This window comes from Oryza sativa, chromosome 7, assembly GCF_034140825.1.
Source record: "Oryza sativa Japonica Group chromosome 7, ASM3414082v1".
NCBI lineage: Eukaryota > Viridiplantae > Streptophyta > Magnoliopsida > Poales > Poaceae > Oryza > Oryza sativa.
In genome coordinates this window covers 22,352,690-22,374,192 of record NC_089041.1, presented here as the reverse complement: position 1 = coordinate 22,374,192, position 21,503 = coordinate 22,352,690, and the positions used below count along the sequence as shown (strand labels likewise).

Below are 21,503 nucleotides of genomic sequence, written 5' to 3'. Positions count from 1 at the left end.
GACCTGGTTCCGCCATCCATCTTCAATGTTGTGCTTAGGAAAGCCACCGCTGCCAATAGCTAATCTTACATGTTATTTTTATTAATATCATAAAAAACTTTTGTAGCAATGCACAGAGTTTTATCTAGTTATTTTTAAAGTGAGTGTATTTACCGTTGAATGTCTTTACCTACACAATAGTACATGTTACCTCAAACCATGATAGATAGAAAAGGTACAGCTCTTGCATGCGCCTTGGTCTGTACATCCGGTGTGCGGTGTGTGCCAACTGCTAGTGACAAGTTGGCAATCTTAAACTTTGCAGAGCTTCTCTTTGGATTCCTTCCTCAATCTCTGAAACTTTTCTACTTATTACAACAGTGCTGCGTCTGTATGCGCGCGCCGGCCATCGCGAACTTCAACCTCAACTTCTTCAGAGTTCGTAATAACTTTTTTGCAAGCATTGAGGTTGGCAAACACAGTAATAAAAAGAACCAGGAGCAAGTGATGGATATGATGCATTGTTACCACTTACCACCACCAGACAGAGAGAGACAAGCTTGGTAGAGCGTCCTGGCGTGCTTGGCATCAGCGTAACTGCTGCTGATGAAAGGTGAGACTCTGAAAGGAGTCAAATGTAGTCACGCTGCACGTACGTGTACCAGTAATCCGATGAGATGAACAACGAGGCAGGGTTATTGAATTTCTCGGTCGGATGTTTTCTGGCACTGCACGTCGGCTGCCACTCTCGGGGCACTGTTATTATAGTGTGCAAAATATATCTCAATTGGGCCAAAAATACGACTTCTGTAATGGGCGCTATCTCTAACGGACATAAATAGAAGCCCGACACTAACAAGAGTCATCGGTGACTGGCAGTAAGGCCATCTCAATCGGGCCTTTGTTGGGCCTAGTAATTATGCCCGATTGAGACATAGGTAGTAATCTCAATCGGGCCTAACTGTGAGCCCGTCACTGATGAGTGTCATCGGTGACGGACTATAGTTATATGCACCTTGCTTATATCTGTACGAGTACATCTACAACGGTATTAATTTAGGCTCAATTGAGATGACTTCATTCTGACGGCCCATATTGCCCAGGCATGTGATGGGCCGTCACAGATGAGAGAATCTGTACTAGTCAATGATGTTTGTTTTCGTCTAGAGGAACGCGCTGAAAGAATAATACTCAAATGGATCGTTTATGTGGTTCAGTTCCCCTTTCTTTCCAAATAGATTGTTTTCTATCTTTATAACATGTTATTTATGCCTAGCACATTGATATCTCTATGTGAAAACTAAATCTCACAAAGAAACCAGGATATGCCATGTCATCTAACAAGTATTAACCGTCGGATGCACTTAAAGACAAAATAAGTCGAATCAATCTTTACGATTGGATGAAACTTAAGTATAGTTGTAAAAAATGTACTCCCTCCGTCCAAAAAATAAAGGCAAATCTTAGATTTCTGTGTCCAACTTTAACTGTCCGTCTTATATGAAATTTTTTTATAATTCGTATTTTCATTGTTGTTAGATGATAAAACATGATTAATGTTTTATGCGTGACTTATCTTTTTAATTTTTTTCATAATTTTTTTAAATAAGACGGACGGTTAAACGTTGGACACGGAAACCATGGTTTGTTTTTTTTGACTAATCAGTTTCATATTTAGTTCTTCACGTACTTGAACTGATTATTTTTCACTGCAAAAATGCAGGTACGAATAATTCAGCAAGCAAAATTCTGGTAATCACCTTGCCGACAGTGACAGTTGCCATCGTAGCTGCAATTTCCCTTTGTATCTGGAATGTGCGTAAGAAGAGAAGTTTGGCGAGATACTCCAGACGTGAGTCCTCTGCACATAATTTTGGCATATATATTCTTGTTAACATTCTTATACCACCAGCGTCCATTAACATTTCGTCAAATTCATGCAAATTTGCCAGCTGATACAACTGAGGATTTTGAAAGTGTCAAGTCAGGCCTGTTATCTCTGGCATCGCTGCAAGTGGCAACCGATAACTTCCACAAAAGCAAGAAGATTGGTGAGGGGGGATTCGGTGAAGTTTATCAGGTAGTAGGCCCGTAGTCGTTACGTCTACTTCTGAATCATTGTTGATTTCTTTTGAGAAAAAAATGTTGATTTGATGGTGTGAATTGGCAATGGTCAAAATATAACTTCTAAATTAATGACTAGAAGTATGAATGCACTACTGCTCAATTGTGAGTGAGTCGCAAATTTTGTGTCCTCTTGAAACAAATGGCGAAGCTCCTGCCCCTTGTTTTAGAAAAAAAAACTATTAGTGCAGATTATTTATAGTATTTTATTAATAGTGAAAATATATTACATCCTCGACTTTAGCCACATAATAATTAGCTAACAAGTTCTTTAACTTAAAAAAGACATAGGTGGTGAGACAAATCCTCAAATACCTTTGAAAGAAAACCAATCGATATACTTAAAAAACACAAATTCTAGCAACAAGTAAGCCTATATGTATTAGGCCACACATAGAAAGTAAAAGACCTTCGGTAACTAGCTCTAAGAATATATAGCATATCCTTGCGCATAACATACTGCTCCACCCATCGTAATAACATAGACCAACATTTGAACCAGTTGGACAGATAACCTGCATTGCAGAGTTAGACAACATTTTTTTTGTTATTAAGACTTTTATCATTTTCTCAATGCCAAATTGACGAATTTCAAGCGTCTAGGCACTCCCGAAGTGAGTTACTAAATTTTTTTGGCACATCAGGAGGAGGCATATTGTAAGGAGAAGAACACATTGTCGTGCAAAATGAGCAACATGGCAATCAAAATAGGTGTTGAATTGTTTCTTGCACATTGTAGAAACTATATTGCTTGTGTCCTCTCCAATTCCTTTTAGGGAGGTTATGTTTCATTAAGATTACTTTTCTATAATTTCTATAAAGAAATCACATACAAACTTTGATTTTTATAGTAACCTTTAAAATTAGTTATGTTATATTATTAGGTTTTTAACCCATTACAAAATTTTGTATTTCTGTCCATGTCTCCATGTATAAGTTAGTAAGAAAATAAGATACTAAGCTAAATTATTTAGGGACTACTGTCCGGGCAAGAAGTGGCCGTGAAGAGGATGGCCAAGGACTCTCACCAGGGGCTACAAGAGCTGAAAAATGAGCTAATTCTTGTCGCCAAACTTCATCACAAGAATCTTGTTCGTCTCGTTGGGTTTTGCCTCGAAAAAGGGGAGAGACTGCTCGTCTATGAGTATATGCCAAACAAAAGCCTCGACACCCTTCTTTTTGGTACTATTAGCATTATCTTTGATCATTTGTTACTCCTGTAATCATTTCACTCCACCAATAATAGTGACTTTTCTAACATTTGGTGAAAAAAGATACAGAGCAAAGGAAACGGTTAGACTGGGCCACACGATTTAAGATCATAGAAGGTACCGCTCGGGGACTCCAATATCTTCACCAGGACTCTCAGAAGAAGATCGTCCACCGTGATATGAAGGCAAGCAATATTTTGCTAGATGCTGACATGAACCCTAAGATTGGGGACTTTGGCCTCGCCAAGCTCTTCGAGCAGGACCAAACTCGAGAAGTCACAAGCCGCATTGCTGGGACATTGTAATTAAGTTGATGGAATACTTTATATTTTTATGCTTATATTAACTAGCAAAGTAATACAATCATCATTGTGGATGCAGCGGTTACATGCCTCCTGAGTACGTGATGTGCGGGCAGTACTCTACAAAATCAGACGTGTTCAGTTTCGGCATTCTCGTAATAGAGATAGTGACGGGCCAAAGAAGGAACAGTGGGCCATATTTCTCTGAGCAAAATGGTGTAGATATATTGAGCATAGTGAGTATCCCCGGTAGTTCACATAGGAATTCATGATATTGCTTTGCATTGCAATATTTGCGTATTTGTGTATAGCCGCACATGTCTATCGTAATAACTACTGACTGCTGAAGACATACATATTTGTGACTATTGCTAGGTATGGAGGCACTGGGAAGAGGGGACAACAGCAGAGATGATCGACCATTCCTTGGGAAGAAACTACAATGAGGCTGAGGTGGTAAAATGCATCAACATCGGACTCCTATGTGTCCAGCAAAACCCTGTAGATAGACCTACAATGGCGGATGTCATGGTTTTGCTTAACAGCGACGCTACTTGCTCTCTGCCGGCTCCTGCACCTAGGCCAACATCTTTGATTGATGGAAGCTCTGGTTACTCAACAGGTTACTCAACAGAATGGTCTGGTTGCAACCAATTGGTAGCTGGGAGCTAGATTTGTCACCGATGTTGTTGCTTTGTGTTGTTTCATATTCAAACTATTTGTTCTCGATTTGCAATCCATAGCATCCAAGTTCAATTAGTGAAGAGTTTTGAGGGACTATTACTCCTCGGGGGTTAAATATAGTTTAACTAGTTGATACCCCATGCTTTGCTGCAAGATGTGTAAATGAATACATGTTATACAATATAGAAATGGTAAATGTATATGTTTAAATAATGTGAAAATGATGTGGAGATAATAATTTGCCATTGCTTGTATATTGAGTTCTAATAATACAGCAAAATTGTAAATGATACGTAATGTTTGCATGATATTTAAAATAGTCTAGATAATAATTGCTAGTATGGGTGATGATGTCGCACACTTGCATGATGAGTTTTAGGAGTTAATGGGCATCAATTTTATAGTAAGAAAGGATTAATGAAAAGTGTCCACATTGGGAGATTCCTATCCCATTCAATCTCTCAGGCAGCTCGCTCCATGCTTTTCGTCTCAACTCCTTCTCTCCTCTTTATGTGTTAAAGATTGGGTTCAGAGATAGCCCTTTCCATTGTGAAATCAAGGTGTTAGATTCAATCTATATGATGAACAAATAGTCAAAAGTGAGTGTTTTGGAAATTATGGTGAATACTGTTTTCGCGGGTGAACAGTGCAGGGTGGCACTAGGTTGCCGGTCAGATCGGCAGATTCCGTGGGGAGTTGGTTTCGGATTGTTTTCGTGGAATTTCTAGAGCTCAACGGGATTTACCATTTGTAGTTTATAACATTTATATTTGAAAGCATTTAAAGTATAATACAAACATTACAAGTTTCGAAGATGTGAAGTAAAATAAATAACATCTCCAATTTATACAATGGTAAGTAAGTTATACATCTAGTAAAAGGTCTTGGGAATAGAAAATGATAATCATATTTGCATATGGATCTCTTAGAGGAACAACCATGAAAATCGATTTTCACATATAGTTGTGGGACCGTCTACAAAATTGACGATATAAATGTTGGAGATGTTGAACTAAAATAATAAGCGATATCTCTTCCTTTATCAAGAAACTCAATTTGAGGGATTTTTTTATATACCGGTAAATATTCGCTACCGTATTCGTTCCGTCTCGTATTCGCTCCGTATCTGTATTCGATAATATTCGATTTCATTTCCGTATCCGAGTTTTCAATTCCGATTCTGATTCCGAAAAAAATATATGAAGACGAATATGATAAAGTTAGTTTCTGTTCGTTTCCGATCCGTTTTCATCCCTAGCGGCGGCGGCGGATGGCGATGGGCGGATGGGGATTTGGCGGCGGCGGCCGAGGGGACCGCGAGCTGAGCAGAAGGACTTGGGGAAAAGGGGGAGAAAGATGAGGAAGAAGAAAGGGTTGTAGGGACTGACACGTGGGACCCACTATCATAGACTTAGAATAGAGAGGGTGGATGGAGAGGCTGTTGGAGTAAATAACGAGTTTGACTTAACAAATTAGATGGAGAGTTAGCCAAATAAATATTTGGAGAGTCAGATTTGGAGAGACTATTGGAGATGCTATAATAGCATGGTTATTTTTGACCCTCTATCTTGCCCATTCCATTTGGCTAACTTGCCAAAAAGATCTCTCTCTATGTTTTCAGTGTGCTCCAATAACCTCTCCATCTCACACTCTCCGAATTTCGTGGACCCCACATATTAGTGTCTTAAGAACTCATCTTTTCTTCCTCTTCTCTTTTATTTCCTCATCCACCCACCGACGACCACTCCTTGTGACCTCCGGCCAACGGCCACTCCAGAGCTAGGGACGACATAGTCCCCGTGCCACCCACGCCGCTCGGCTCCTACCCCCGTGGCGGCGACCTGTGCAGCCTGCTACATGCTCCATCAGCATGACGATGGCGTGGTGGACGTGGCCATCTTTGGGGGTGATGAGGATGGTGGCCAGGGTGGGGGAAGAAGGAGGGGGGGGGTACATGGCATCCGTCGAGTTCCCACACTTGCCTGGCGCTCGTGGGTAGGAGGGTAGGCCAATGCTCAGTGCCTTGGGGTCCGTCGAAGACGTCCCACTAGCAGTGGGTAAGCTCGTGTAAATCGAAACCAGCTAGCGGAGCCGATTTAGATGATATAGGGATAAACACCCATCTCGTAAGCAGAACGGAAGAATTTCGGGACAAACCTACAAGAGAATTTACACTCTTGCGGTGAGGACGGACGGCTTTCAGCTCAAACCAACGAAGATAGACAAAAACTAGGCTTGAACTAGGTAAAAAGTAGATGCGATATTGAAAAAGTGATTCCATTGGTTAATTGTGTTGGAGTAGATTGTGTGCTCAATTAAACCGGCCATAGTCCTTATAAAGAGGTTAGTCTTGCCTCCTACAAGATCTTATCCACGTTTCATTCGGGATAAAGACCAATTAGAACTTGAAAATCCTCAGCCCAAGTAAGAGAACCCGAGACCCAATGAAATTCAAGTCGGATTAGGACTCAGCCGGTCTGACCAGCCACATGTCGTAGGTCAGACCGGCCCCATGAAAAAAAAACTGGTCCTTTCCAAATTCAGCAATATTTTCCTATCCCGTGCTTAGGTACCATATTTGGATGTTAACATGTAGCTCTGGTGGTGCCCGTGATCCGGCACCTCTCTGCTATGTGCTGTCATTGTTAGCAGGGGCCACGGTGGTGGCTAGGTTGGTAGACGGCCGATGCGAGAGAGAAGAAGGGAGTAGCCATATAGGGAAGCGGAATGTGTGTGAGGTCACCATTGACAAGTCATTTAGGCCAGTCAAGTATGGTCAGCAAGGAGAGGGATTTGGCTGGCCGAATGGCTTGGCGTTAGTTGGAGAGGTTGTTGGAGCGCGTTTTTGTTTTGCTAGAATTGTTAAATTTTGATTTAGAGAGCCATTTGGAGAGCCTGTTGAAGACTCTCCTATTCTTTTTGAGCTAAAATAGTCTATTTATTTGTATTGTTAACAAATAATTTGGGTAAAGGTATCTAAGCAATGTTGCATAAGGAAATTTTTAGAGAATCATATTTTTAGAGAAATTCATGCACACTAATAATCTGGGGCCATAAGCTTTTTTTTTCAAAAAAATAAACAGGACCTTAGGATATCAATCACTTGGCAAAGTGGGAAAAAATGTGAAGATGGGAAAAGGAGACTTACTAACCTGTATGCACCTGAATTTCCTGAAATTTGATTGCCTTTTATGTTAAGAAAAGAGCAGTTCTCTCTGTTTTGGTAGACAGATCTTAAGTACAGCATCAAGCAACATAAATCATTTGTGTGCATGAATTGCATTTGACCGTGGTGTTTAACAGGGAACTGATCGGTTTAACAGGAAATTAAACTGACAAAATTGTCTGTATCTGCAGCATTGCTATGCAGAAATGTACTCGATTGCTATCTGTTCCCGACGTAGGAGTAGGTTTACATTTGCTATTACTCCTACGACGGTGCTGCTGTTTCGGTGTCATGCAGCAGCAGCATCAGCAGCTTCCAAGCAGACTGCAGGCTTGACGCCATTCTTCTGAATATTTCTGTCCGGAAAAATGGCAGCCACTTTCACCATTGCTCTTTGCCTTCGTTATTTATAACTTTTGAGCGGTCAGACGGCAGGCCATGGGTACAATTTACAGGGAGCATACGGTGAAGTCAGAAGTCCTTCTGCAAGAGCATGCAAGGGTCAAACAAGAACAGTAGCACACTGATGTGGTTTTTTTTTTCTAAATATCCATTCCGTTTCCGAAAACCAGAAATAATTTACTATTCAAACTTCGATGGAAACAACACAGTTTAGATTCCAACTTTTTTCTTCAAACTTCCGACTTTTCCGTCACATCGAACTTTCCTACACACACAAACTTTTAACTTTTCTGTCACATCATTCCAATTTCTTCAAACTTCCAATTTTGGCGTGGAACTAAACACAGCCTAAGGCATAATTTAGATGCCAGCACTTTCAGTCGTAGCTAGATGTCTTTCACGACATTCCTAATTACTCAGACCAATGTTGACAACCAATCCTGCTCTGCCCCCTTGGGATGTCTCCTTATCAATATGTCAAACAAGCCTGTATACAGAATATATTGTGTTAAAATGGTCAATAAAAATACTACCAAGGCTGAAGGCAAGAAATGTTAAGTGCTTCCTTATGGCAGAGGATGAGGTCAGTTTATCTAGAAATGCTAGTGACGAGATGCACTAAAACACAATAGGGCAACATATACTGTAAAACCATTCCTGGCCTATCTTGTTGATCCTTGTTCCTTGACCTAGTATTGTGCATGACAAGAAGCGTCAAAGCTAACAAAATGCTAGAGGTTATTTATAATGAATCCAGCATAAATGAACTCAGTTGGTTTATATATGTGAAGCTATAGGCAATTACTAAATTATATTCACAAGAATGGTCACATTCAGTTTATTTTCATACATAATTGACATGTACTCCGCATGGCCAGTGATCTAAAAGTGTGAATGTTGTTCCAAACTGGAAATCAGTTAGTAAAAAAAACTAATATCTAGAACGGCAATTTTTTGAAGAACATTGCAAACCGTCACTGCATTCCCAACTCCCTGATCTGACTATCTTTCCAAACAGCATAACACAATTCGGATGCAGCAACAATAAGTCATCGATTGTGGGGAATTACGGATAACTGGAAATAGATAATTCAGATATGCCAAAAGTAACTGCGTGCATGTTAATTGGACTGAAAACAGACCGACCATAACCAAGATAGAAAACATATATAGTGCATAGTTTACAGTCTTAGGCACTAACAAGTTGGCAAACCACAAATAATCAACACGGCGACAATGGTTAACGAAAAATGAGATAATATAGGCACGGTGAAAAGTAAATGGTATAGGAACACCCAGGAAGGTAAACACATATAATCACCAAAAGAGTTCACATGGAAAGAGCTAATCTCTCAGGGGACAGCAAAACACAATTATCAAGATTATTACCATGGTATGCGCCAATAAGACCACCAAAGGCAGGCCTTTGTGGCACTAGTGGTACACATAAGTCATGGGTGATCATTGGTCTGATGCTTCGGGCGAAACCAATTCCCAGGGTGTGACATGCAGTGTGTACAGGGCCTGGGTACATATTCACCGTGGCATGCTAATCCGCGATTACTAGCGATTTCAACTTTTATAATCTTACCACATATTCAAATACTTGCTTGTGACAAGGATGGTGGAAAACCAGTATATATCCCTGCATTGCAAAGTAGGTATCCAAGTATCAAACCTGTAAACCCTCTCAAACTGCAACTTTTGGGGCTCTACTGAGAAGTATCCCTGAGCTGCACCTTAGCATGTCCTCCAAAGAGTCTATGGACAAGGAGTGACGTGACATCCTCGCAAGATTAAGTATCCCTGAGCTGCACCTAGGATGCTAAAGCTATAATCTAAGGGCAATGATAAAGAGATTGTATTGTGCAAATCCAAGTGTTGCCCCATTGGCACCATCAGCCGACAAATCGTACTATATATCAGTTGATTTCATCTGCCTCCAGAATGGCAGTTTCCAACCTATCTGCATCCTTTGGGAGTTTTTTTCGTTTTTAGATTTTTTTTTAATATTTACAGAATTAATCTATCGACAAAAAAATTGCAGAAATAGCCCCTGCCGCCCTAATGGTGGGCGGCAAGCTGACGTGGTAGACGGTGGGTCGACCGCGCCGTCTGCCGCCGTCGGCCAAAATTGCGATTAGGCCCTTGCCGCCCATACAGAGGGCGGCAAGGGGCTAATTGCAATTTTGGCCGCCCATAAAGAGCTTGCGACCGTACTTTTTCATCTGCGTCTCTTGCCGCCCCAATAGAGGGCGGCAAGGGACCCAGATGAAAAAAGTACGGCCAAAAGATTTTTCTATGTTATGTTAATAATAAATAAAGAAGTATTTATTGGTAAAACTTGTTAATATTGTTATAAAAATGTATTGAAGTTGGTTGTTGCGCAATTTCATATGTTAAGTGAGGTATTATTTTGTACCTTATTCGACGTATTAGTACTCGGATAATTTAGATAGGCCTATCGCAGTCTGGGTCGTAGAAACATTATATGGACTTAAACAAGGAGAATTATGTAACATGAAGAAATAGTAGTACAATTTGAACATGATACGACTATTTGCATTGCGGTTACATAGATGATATTAGATTCGAACTAGGAGGGAGGTAGTGCAATAGTTGAACACAACGACGATGTAGTAATGGGACAAGGAAGCATGACAGTAGAAATTTCAATATGCCAAGTTGTCCGATAATAGCTAACCCCTACGTGAGGATCCCTCTCCTCTCTCAAACCGCGCTTTAGTAACCCTGTATTGCTCTGTTAGTTCAAGCTGCACAACACGGCTAGGTGGAGTTAGAACCCTTCTGGTGTCTATCCATTCTCTGTATTGACATCTCCTTGGTGGTTCCTGGGAGGAAAGAATAGATGTAAAGCAAGCAAAGTTAGTAAATGTTGTGAGAAAATAAGGATTCATGTAATCAAAATATTCTTACCATGAAATCGTCGTCAAGAATATTTGGACAAACAAAGAACCTTCGACCCAATGTTGTAGGATTTATGGAACGAAGAACCTGACAACGATCACCACACCTGCATCTTGGACGGGCTTCCCATGGAGGGAGTGCCGTAGTTAGCACCCGCCAGTCGCTCTGTTGTTCATGACATTGTCGTTCATAAACCGCTTTTCTCTGTAAGTATTGCTCATTACTTTCGGATGCGAAATACCAGCGACCTTCTTGTAAACAAGTAGTTAGGTCGAGAACGAGATTTTCTGTATCGACCCACTCGATGTATGCGCAAGCCGTAGTGCGGGTCTGCCGAATAGAGTAGTGTTACGAAGAATAAAGCGATTGCCCATACGGAATGAATAAGCATATGCAGATAATAAAATACCTCACGGTCATAGTTAGGGCACCTAAAAAAGCGCCTTCCTCGAATATCAGGATTCCTCGAAGCCATTAGTTGGCATCGATCACCGCATAGGCAGAGAGGACGCTGGCACCAAGGTGGTAGTAGATATACACAAGGATCGCTACGCCAGTTTGGATCCTCAACACCCCGGCGTCTAGCCATTGACGAAAGCCGGTCGGATTTGTAATGAAGCAAGTGGGGAAGAGAGTACTGAATGTGACTGAGTTCTGAAAGCCAGAGTCCCTTGTCCTGGCGTAGTGCACGAGTCCCTTGTCGACCGCGTGCCCGTGACCGCCACAGAACATCACCCAGCCAAAAAGCCAGAGCAAGTACGCCTCCAAACATCGGCTGTAGGAGTACTCGTCGGCCTCCGCCTGTAGCTGCTCAACCTGCAAGCAGTCGATAAAATGTTAGGCACCTTAACTGCGGACTAAATATGTAATACGATTGTCATTTCGGTACAAAAACACTCACGGTGAACTGAAGCAGTCACCTCTTCGTAGGTCCGGTGTTGCGGTGGTGTGCCAACGGCTTGAGCGGGAGGTGCGGTGCGCGCTGTACTAGTGCGAAACGTGCCGTCAGATCGTCCTGCCAGTCCACAGCCGTGGTCACTGGCCTAACAGCGTCTCCCGCGAGCGGTAGCCCCAACAAGTACGATACGTCCTGTAGGGTAGGGGCTACCTCACCGCACGGCAAGTGAAAAGTGTGCGTCTCTGGCCTCCATCGATCGACCAAAGCTGCTAGGAGGGACCTGTCCACAGTCCATCGTCTAGCTGGGTCCGCGTCACCGGCCGCAGCCTCCACCAGCCGACACATCGGTAGGAGGCCGGCCTCACGTAGCCTGCAATAACAAATTAATATGTCATTATAAAAAATATTACAGTGCAACTAACTTATAGTAAAACACTGTTCGTACCTCTCGACAAAGGAGTCGTGAACCGTGAGTAGCTCACCGCACGTCCGTGCCCGGAACGTTCCAAGCTGAGCCCCCTGCACCGCAGTAAGGTGAGACCGGTGTCGGTGATCTATCGCCGGGTCCAACAACTGAGGTGTATCCTGACGTGCCATCTCTGAAAAATATAGTGTTTCGTGTTAGAACAATTCAAAAAATAGTAATGTAAAACAAAAGATAACTTGCAAAATTATGAAATAGTAATAAAATCATGAGATTAATTATGTACAACAAGAGTACAAGCTATTTAAATATAGCAAACGTTACTAATGGTACATAACGATGACGTGCAATTTAACATATATGTAGAGTTCAATAATATAACATAACATTACCAGGTAGAAAACATGTATGCTTGGTAACGACTGACACTGTCCAATAATCCTTCCATTTCCCCTTATACGCGTGCACTCTCCAGGGACAACCATCTTTTTCCTTAACACACCGAACTTCATATTGCGACCGGTTCGACTTGGCAACCCTAAACTCTCTATGAAGTGACACTGCAAAATGTTTTACCGCCTCCTTCATATCTTCTGCTCTACTATAAATCGCTCCCTGAATAACCTCATTTTCTTTGTACTCCCATCTCACACTATCCTCTTCAGAGACGATCAGCCCAAAAAAATCCTCACTAGCCCATTCTGCTGGATTAATATCCGTCTCATCATCTGACGAATCACCTTCCTCTACACGCTCGTTGTCAGAATCCTCCCTCTCCATTTCATCCACAATGGCACCGACAGTCTCCCCCTCGTCGGCCACTCCACCTGGTTGAATGCCCACTGGAGCTACTACGCCCCCGTCCTCTCGTGCGTTGACCTCCTCCACAGAAGTCTCGTTTACTTCAGCACTTGGTCCCTCGCCATCATCCATGTTCATCTGCACACCTGGATCCTTCGGGTGAACAAACGGAACCAAAGCTAGAGGCCACCCGTGTTGCAATGCATTTTCCAAATACCATCTCCACACTCGAGAGTTTTGAACTGGCATTAGTTCCCAATAAAAACCCTCAGTTGCCCGACTTACTATAACATTGATTGTTATGTCACTTGTCTGTGGATCAACTCTCAAGCCCCTCATTAACCATCCTTTTATAGAAGGTACACTCCTCTCAGCCGGTTTATCAATTCCCCTTTCTGATACAATAAAATCTGATAGATCTACCCCAGTTGGCCCGTAACGGACGTTTCCTGGTCCATGGTAAACTTGGAATATTTGTTTGTTCGACATATCTGTCAACGAAATAACTAGATCATATTACTCTTTCATGCAATAAACATCTACAACGTAATATCTTCTTGTGTAAGCCAATGCAACGGTAATGTATTGATTCCAAACTAGCAGATCTATGTAGTTACCGATATCTACAATACACACTTCTAGATTAGTACAACTAAAACCCTAAAAATATAATGCATTTATTCAAACAAATTTTTAAAGAATACACACTATTTAACTCAATAGTCACATATAGGATCTATGAATATTACCTGAAATCGGCGTCTGAATCCGGCAGGGCTTCGCCCCTTCTTCTCTTCTCCTCCCCTCTCTTCTTTTTTTTCACTGGAATTGAGGAGAGAAGAATGAGGGCTGGGGGCTGAGCAGCAGGCCTTTTATAGGCAGCGAGGCCTGTCGCCCGGCCAGAGGGCGGCAAGGGGCCGCCTGCAAAATAGCCGGCCCCGACTGGCTTTTTTGCATTCGGGCCCCTTGCCGCCCCACCAGAGGGCGGCAAGGGTTTTCCTGCAAAAAACCCTCCCTCCGTCACCGCCCGTTCCTCCCCCGTTTGCCACGTCAGCTTGCCGCCCCAGAGGTGGGCGGCAGGGTCTATTTTTGTAATTTTTTTTGGCCGATAGATTATTTCTGTAAATATTTTTTAAAAAAAATCTAAAACCGAAAAAAATTCCATCCTTTGGTATAGATAGCTAAATGGGACACCCAGCATGGCCCGGATACTCTTCGTGCTGTGCTGGGCCAGCCCACAGGTTGTACCTACGGCCTAGGCACGACCCAATAAGATGTGGGCCTTGCCGTGCCGGCCCGAAACCACGACCAGCCCATCGTGCTAGAATAAGCCTATTTTGCATCGCCTATCTGTTTGGGACGTGTCTTTTATGGCTGGAATATGTCCTCCATATGATTTAATAGCATACTCCCTCCGTCTCAAAATAAATCAATCTCGTACCGTCTAGATTCATCGTACTAGGATGTGTCACATCCCGTACGAGTTGGTTTATTTTGGGACGGAGAGAGTTCGTTTGAAAGGGCCTCATTGACTTGACTTGCAACCAAATAGTTCAAGAATAGTAGTACGTCATAAGGCTAAAAGCGGGAACAAGATTACTCTAACAAACTATAGATAACAGTTGAACAAACTACTGATAGTGGGGTTTGAAACAGCAGTTCAAGTTCAAGATGACTTAGAGAAAAACTGCTTATAAACTGCACTAACAGATTCCATCAACTTTCATCAGAAATTTTTACCAGATTCTATTGGACAAACCTGCAAAGCTCCACTAGCCACTAGTCAAGTATAATACAGCTTACATCAGAAAGAGCCTCCTGACTTGCAACCAAATAGCCAAGAATGCATCATCATAAGGGCTAAAACTTAAAAGTGGAACAATACTACAGAAACAAACTAGATTACTGTTGAAAAATTACATAGATGCCACCACTATCAGTTGTAGCTTGATGTAGTCAACGGCGTTCCTGAGCAATGAGAGCAATATTGATAACCAGTGCTGCTCTGTCCCCTTTCGATGTCCCTATCATCATGCCAAAAAGCCTGTATACAGAATTATGTAGTATTACAATTACCGAGAGATTCCATCAAAACAAGAAACCCACATAATGGCCAAATCATTTTGAAAAACAATCACACAGAATTTATGTTCCTCAACATAGAATCCACATCATAATAGCTGATCCCCAAGGCCAGTAAAACACAAATAGCAATGCAATTCTAATAAGCTTACCATATTCATAGACTTGACGGTGATAAGGATGGCGGAAAACCGGTATATATCTTTGCAGCGGTAATTGGACGTTCCAACACGCAAATCCTCTTGAGAACCAATGTTTTGGGCTCCAGTGAGAAATATAATGTATCTGGCCTGCCCTCCTTCAAAGAGCATTCGAACCAGTCCAGTAGCCTCCCTTCCAAGAGCAAGTATCCGTCAGCTGCATCTATGATGCGAAACATATACTCCATGGGCAAGGGCAAGGGGATTATTTTGTCAAAATTCAATGGTGGCCCATTGGCAGCATCAGCTTCGACTTGCCTAATTGTATAACAGAGCTGAGTTCTTGTAGTGAAGCCTAAGTCTGTCCTGAGAGAGAAAACTCCAACCATATCTTCCTCTGCCTCCTCCAGAATGGCAATGTTTGACATGTGTTCATCCCTCTCGAGGTCAATGGTGAAGAACACCATCTCACAAGTGTCAAGAACGAGCAACTTGTCCATCTCCTTCAGCACCCAGTACAAGCGGCAATGTGCATAGTAGCGCGGGGCCAAGAAGAAATCTGCCTGAACCAGCACCGACGAGTTCACATCCGCGGCGAAGATGCTCCCACTGTCGAATTGAAAGCTTACGCCATTCTTCGGAGCGTGAAGAGAAGACGAACACAAACAACTTGCTTTTGCACTGCGCTGTAGCCACCACCCTGAACGACGAATCCGCCATCTCCTCTTCGGTGGCGGGAGCGAGGAAGGCGTTGAAATCGAACAGGCAATCTCGCTGCTCACCGGAGGTTATTAGGTCGCCGGGGATCGCGGGGATGATGACGTAACGCCTGGATATGGGGTCGCAGACGGCGAGGTCCGTGACGTCGTCCCTCCTGGGGAACGGAACGAACTCCCCTTCGTCGCCTTCGTGGGTGATGATCTTGGTCATGGGGACGAGGGCGGCGAGGACTCGGCCGTCCCGCCAGTCCAGGGGCATCCAGCGCCACCAGTGGTCAGGGGTAGGGAGGAACGAGAAGGTGAAGTCGGCGGCATGGGCGAGGGCTCGGGCGGCGGCGGCGGGGTCGGCCGGGTAGAAGTCGTCGCAGAGTAGCCCCAGCAGGGGAGGCGGGTGGTGGAAGGAGCGGAATCAGCGGAGGAAGGAGCGGCTGGTGACGATGCGGCGGAAGGCGGCGCAGGCGGTGGAGACCCGCGCGAGGTCGGCGGGCGAGCCGACGCGGAGGAGGATCTCCTCCAGGAGCTCGTCGGGTGGCAAAATATTCTCCGTATAGAGCGAGGTAGGGTCGACCGGCTGCTCCGGCGAGGACATCGGAGGCGGCGGCGGCGGCGGCGGCGGCGGCGAGATCGACGGCTCGATCGAAGGGGGAGGGGATCAGAGGCGAGCGTCGAGACTCGAGAGCACTGGAGACTGGAGAGCGGTGAATTCATGGCCTATAGCAGGCCAAATGGGCGGCCCGGCCCAGCACGGCACGGGCCCGCTGGTGGTAACTGTAGCGGGCCGTGCCGTTCCGGCCCACGTGCCAAGGCCTCAGCCCAAGCACGGCCCAAGGAGGTGCCGGGCCGGCCCGTCAATGTCCGCTACTGCACAGTAGCGCATACAATCCTCACCGGTCAATTTGTGGCCGTGTAGTGGGATTTTTGTAAACAGCCCCCTATTTTTGGCGTTTTGCAGAACACCTCGTTTTGCGTTTACCGCTAGGTAAATCGCCTTAAATCAGCTCGATCTTGAAACACAGTGAACTTTAGTTTCCCTGCATACAGCTTTATAGCAAGCTACCACATCAAATATCAGTGAATCATATTCTAAATGTGAGACCTCACGCCCCAAAGTACACTTCAGTTCACACTATCAATGTTCAGAAACAATATCACAATATGACAATTAAGAATTTGCCAGTGGGTTAAAGAACTCAACAGAATTTATCCGAGCAATTGCATAAGGTTAGAAAGAAGTTTATGCTCAAGATGACAGACAAAACATGGTTCCAAACATTTAATAGATTCCATCCACCTTAATTTCACAGGATTCTATTGGACAAACCTGAAAAGCTCCAAAAGCCACGATCTGCCTGACTTGACTTGCAACCAAATACAAAAATACATCACAAGGGCTAAAAGTGGAATAGGACTACCTAAACAAACTAGACAACGTTTGAACAAACTAATACTGATAGATGCCACCACCGTCAGTTGTAGCTTCATGTCTACCAAGATATTCCTTCCTGGCTCCTGAGCACTCCTTCTCATTGAACCAAACAAGCCTACATACAGTCATACAGAAAAAAACCAGATATTCATCATGCCGGAGGATAACGTGATTATACTCTATAAATGATAGCTACTCCCTCCTTCCCATAAAAAACCAATTCTAGCTAGGATTGGTTTTTTTTTTTTTTGGGACCAAGGGTGTACATGGTACATGCAAAACCAGATACAAAAACCATGATGGCCAATTCATTTTGAAAAAAATCACTTTGAATGTATTTTCAGATAAAACATGACATAGACTATAAATCTGGTAAGCAAAGCCACAGACCTAAAAGTAAGTCCAATGTTCCCATTCCTGGTCTATCTTGTTGATTGCTTGTTCCTTGACCTAGGTTGTGCTTGTGTATGACAAGAAGCATCGAAGCTAACAAAATGGTAAAAGTCAGTTATATTGGTTCCAGTATAACTGAACCCACTATTGGTTCATATATGTGAGGCTATGGGTAATCATTAAATTATATTCATATGATATATCACATTCATATCTTTTTATACATATCTGCCATGTAGGTAGCAATGGTCTGCAATCTAATAGTGCCAGTGCTGTTCCATACCAGAAACCATTTTGTGCAAAACTAAGTTTGCTGCTAATTTGTAGAGCAACACTGCAAATCATCACGGCTGCATTCCCTACTCCCAAGTATGACTAGCCATTCAAGCACCACCACGAAACAACTCGGATGAAGACACAACTATAATAAATGGCTAAGGGGCAGAAGAAATGAATTGGGGCAATTGTGGAGATCTAGGGATGAGCTAATTTGGATATGCCCAGAGTAACCACACTGCACGAATAGGTTCCATTTATGTCAGAACGACTATAAAACGGGGAAAAAATTGCATGTAGCTCAGAGCCTTAGATAAGAGTTAAATGTGCTTTCTGAAGTTTCAATGATCACATTTCTTATTTCTTCAATTTAAAAAACCTTTCAAACAACAGATAATAGTTTCGGTGAGCCTGCAACTCTAGGAAATTGTCAAACAATATACAATCAAAATGGTGACAATGGTTAAGAATGCACAAGCACATATGAGGTCATTTTGGCACAGCAAAAACCAGCAATCCGGGAACAACCAGGAAGGTAAACACTTTATCAACATTGAATCCACATCACAAGAGCTGATCCCCAAGGCCAGACTTGGCAAGATGTTACTGATGCTATAATAAAAAGCTTACCATATTCAGTATTCAGACTTGGCAGTGACAAGGATGGTGGGAAACTGGTATATATCTTTGCAGTGACATTTGGTCTACTCATTCCGCAAACCTTCTCGAGAAGCATTGTTTTGGGCTCCAATGTGAAATATAGCATATCTGTATCATCCTCCTCCGTAGTGCGTCTGGACGAGTGTAGTCGCCGCCCTTGCAAGAGCAAGTATCCTGGGTTGCATTTATAATGTGATAGCAATGATCCAAGGGCAAGGGCAAGGGGATTGTCTTGTCTAAGTTCAACGGTGGACTATCGGCAAAATCAGCATCGATTCGCCTAGTCCCATAACAGAGGTGAGTTCTTCCGGATAAGTCTCCCTTCAGGCAGAATGCTCCAATCATGTCTTCCTCTGTCTCCAGAATAGCAAAGTCTCGATCCCACTGGAAGTTGATGGTGAAGAACGCCATCTTGGATGTGTCAAGCACGAGCAACATATCCACCAGATGCATCACCCAGTAGACGAAGTGCGCGTAGTAACGCGGGAAAAACCATAGATGCGCCTGAGCTGTCGACGACAACCAGGGATCGGCGGTCAAGAGAGACCAACTGACAGATCTGGAGCTGTGCCATTCCTCGGTGAGTGAAGAGAAGACGAAGATGACCACCTTGCTTTCGTAGTTCGCCCTCGCCACCACTCTGAATGACGTCGTGCCCACCATCTCCTCCTCCTCCTTGGCGGCGGGAGCGAGGAAGGTCTCGAAAACGAGGAGGCCCTCCTGCTCACCGGAGGTGATCAGGTCGTCGGGGATTGGGGGGAGGATGACGTAACGCCTGGATACGGGGTCACAGACGGCGAGATCCGCCATGTTCCTGGTGTCGAACGGGACGAGTTCCCCTTCACCGGCGTCGTCGTTGTCGGATAGGCTGCGTTCGAGGAGGACGCGGCCATCCCGGCAATCCTGTTGAATCCAGCGGCAGGGGGACGGGAGGAACGAGAAGGTGAAGTCGGCGGCCTGAGCGAGGGCTCGGGCGGCGGCGGCGGCGGAGGGGTGGGGCGGCTCGGCGGGGTGGAAGCCGTCGTGGCCGAGTAGTCCCAGGAGGGGAGCCGGCTTGTGGAGGGAGCGGTAGCGGCGGAGGAAGGAGCGGCCGGTGACGAGGCGGCGGAGGCCCGTGCGAGGTCGGCGGGCGAGGCGATGCGGAGGAAGATCTCCTCGAGGAGCTCGTCGGCGAGTTGAGGTAGGTCGTAGATCGGCTCCTGCTCCGGCGAGGACATCGTGTCGGCGGCCGCCGGTGGTCGGGGCGGCGAGAGCAGTAGGGGGACTGGGCAGGAGTGAGGCGGATGGGCAAGTGATGTACGGAGTAGTTAATATGACCCAGATAAACCCAGATAAAGCCCCCAACTTAAAAAAAAAAGTTAAAACAACTTATAATACTCCCTCGGGCCCTAAATACAATACTAGTATGTGAATCTAACCAAAATCCCTTATACTCCCTCCATCTACTCCATTTATTTTTAATAGTCATATTTTCAAATCTAAAAAATTTACTTTTGATAGGCATATTTTAATTCAACCACCTATCTTCTTAATGACTTTCTCAGATTTAATACGTGACTTTCTATTCTTCCACACAAGATTGGCTACATGAGAAATGTAAATATTAATGAATTGCTTATTTACGAGGAATAACTAGTAGCATATTTAAATGGATGATAAGTAGAATTACTTATTGTTGATCATTGTGTCAAGATAAAATATTACTATCAAAAGAAGAGGGAGTATTTAGGGACGGAGGGTGTATTCCATTGAGTAAGGTCCTAGGGCCTCATCGTTTGGCTTTTTTTTAATAAGCCAAAACGGCTTATTAGAGAATAAAAATGAATTTTTAGGTAAAACTTTTACTCCCTCCGTCCCAAAATAAGTGCAGTTTTGCACTATTCACGTTCAACGTTTGACCGTTCGTCTTATTTGAAAATTTTTTATGATTAGTATTTTTATTGCTATTAGATGATAAAACATGAATAGTACTTTATGTGTGACTAAATATTTTCAAATTTTTCACAAATTTTTCAAATAAGACGGACGGTCAAACGTTGGGCACGGATATCTACGGCTGCACTTATTTTGGGACGGAGGTAATATATATGTGTTCTCGGTGATTTAAAAGCCAATGCTGAAAAAGAAACTACGTTGAAAATATCTCAAAATCAATGTCAAAATTAAGTTTGAAAATTCAAATTTTGGCTTTTTCTTTGGCTGAATAGGCCATCCGATGGGAGCTTTAATGTTTATTAATCAATAATTGTTTTGTGATAAATTAAATTTTATTAGATGACAACTACTCCCTCCATCTACTTTTGATAGTCATATTTCATCTTGGCACACAGACCAAGGATAAGTAAGTCTATTTATCATCCATTTAAACATGCTACTAGTCATTTCTCGTAAACAAGCGATTCATTAATATTTATAATCCTCAATGCTCATGTAGCCAATTTTATGTGAAAGAATGAAGAGTCACGCATTAAATCCGAGAAAGTCATTAAGATGATAAGTTGTTGGATTAAAATATGTCTATCAAAAATAAAATTTTCAGATTTAGAAATATTACTATCAAAAATAGATGAAGGGAGTACATCATTAGATTAACACTTGGATTTCTTTTGTATGATTATGACTTTATATCAATATTATAGTGTATAAAAAATTTAAAGTCACATATATTAATTTTAGACCGTGTTAAATTTAGCCATGTCTTATTAGGTGGGAGAGTGATCGAGGCGGTACATGGGGCTAAAGCAACCATAAAAGTCTACAAGATGCACCTATATAGTCGTATTTATATAGACCAGACCGTGTTTAGATACAAACTTTTTCTTCAAACTTCTAACTTTTCCATCACATCAAAACTTTACACACATAAACTTCCAACTTTTCTATCACAT

The 21,503-nt window shown here is 43.2% G+C and overlaps 3 protein-coding genes across 4 annotated transcripts; 1 reads left to right on the top strand and 2 right to left on the bottom strand.

Annotated features, from left to right (window-relative positions):
• Nucleotides 1-372: 372 nt before the first annotated feature.
• On the top strand, nt 373-4,288 carry LOC107277068 (cysteine-rich receptor-like protein kinase 10). Its single transcript, XM_015790541.1, has 7 exons — nt 373-460; nt 1,703-1,831; nt 1,932-2,059; nt 3,078-3,285; nt 3,378-3,615; nt 3,696-3,852; nt 3,992-4,288. Exons 1-7 carry the CDS (start codon nt 373-375, stop codon nt 4,286-4,288), a joined length of 1,245 nt encoding a protein of 414 aa, XP_015646027.1.
• Nucleotides 4,289-14,595: 10,307 nt separating this feature from the next.
• LOC4343567 (uncharacterized) lies at nt 14,596-16,263 on the bottom strand. Its single transcript, XM_015790168.3, has 2 exons — nt 15,154-16,263; nt 14,596-14,963 (listed from the first exon to the last, which is right to left on the bottom strand). The coding sequence occupies exon 1, from the start codon at nt 16,117-16,119 to the stop codon at nt 15,619-15,621; it is 501 nt and encodes a 166-aa protein (XP_015645654.1). The 5' UTR covers nt 16,120-16,263; the 3' UTR covers nt 14,596-14,963; nt 15,154-15,618.
• A 787-nt stretch (nt 16,264-17,050) lies between these two features.
• LOC9267874 (uncharacterized) lies at nt 17,051-19,896 on the bottom strand. Of its 2 annotated transcripts, XM_066312048.1 has the most exons (3): nt 18,586-19,896; nt 17,677-17,772; nt 17,051-17,401 (listed from the first exon to the last, which is right to left on the bottom strand). In XM_066312048.1, the coding sequence occupies exon 1, from the start codon at nt 19,423-19,425 to the stop codon at nt 18,664-18,666; it is 762 nt and encodes a 253-aa protein (XP_066168145.1). In that variant the 5' UTR covers nt 19,426-19,896; the 3' UTR covers nt 17,051-17,401; nt 17,677-17,772; nt 18,586-18,663. The 2 variants fall into 2 exon arrangements, with proteins under 2 accessions (XP_066168145.1, XP_015646502.1); XM_015791016.3 differs by lacking the exon at nt 17,677-17,772.
• Between the last annotated feature and the right edge of the window lie 1,607 nt (nt 19,897-21,503).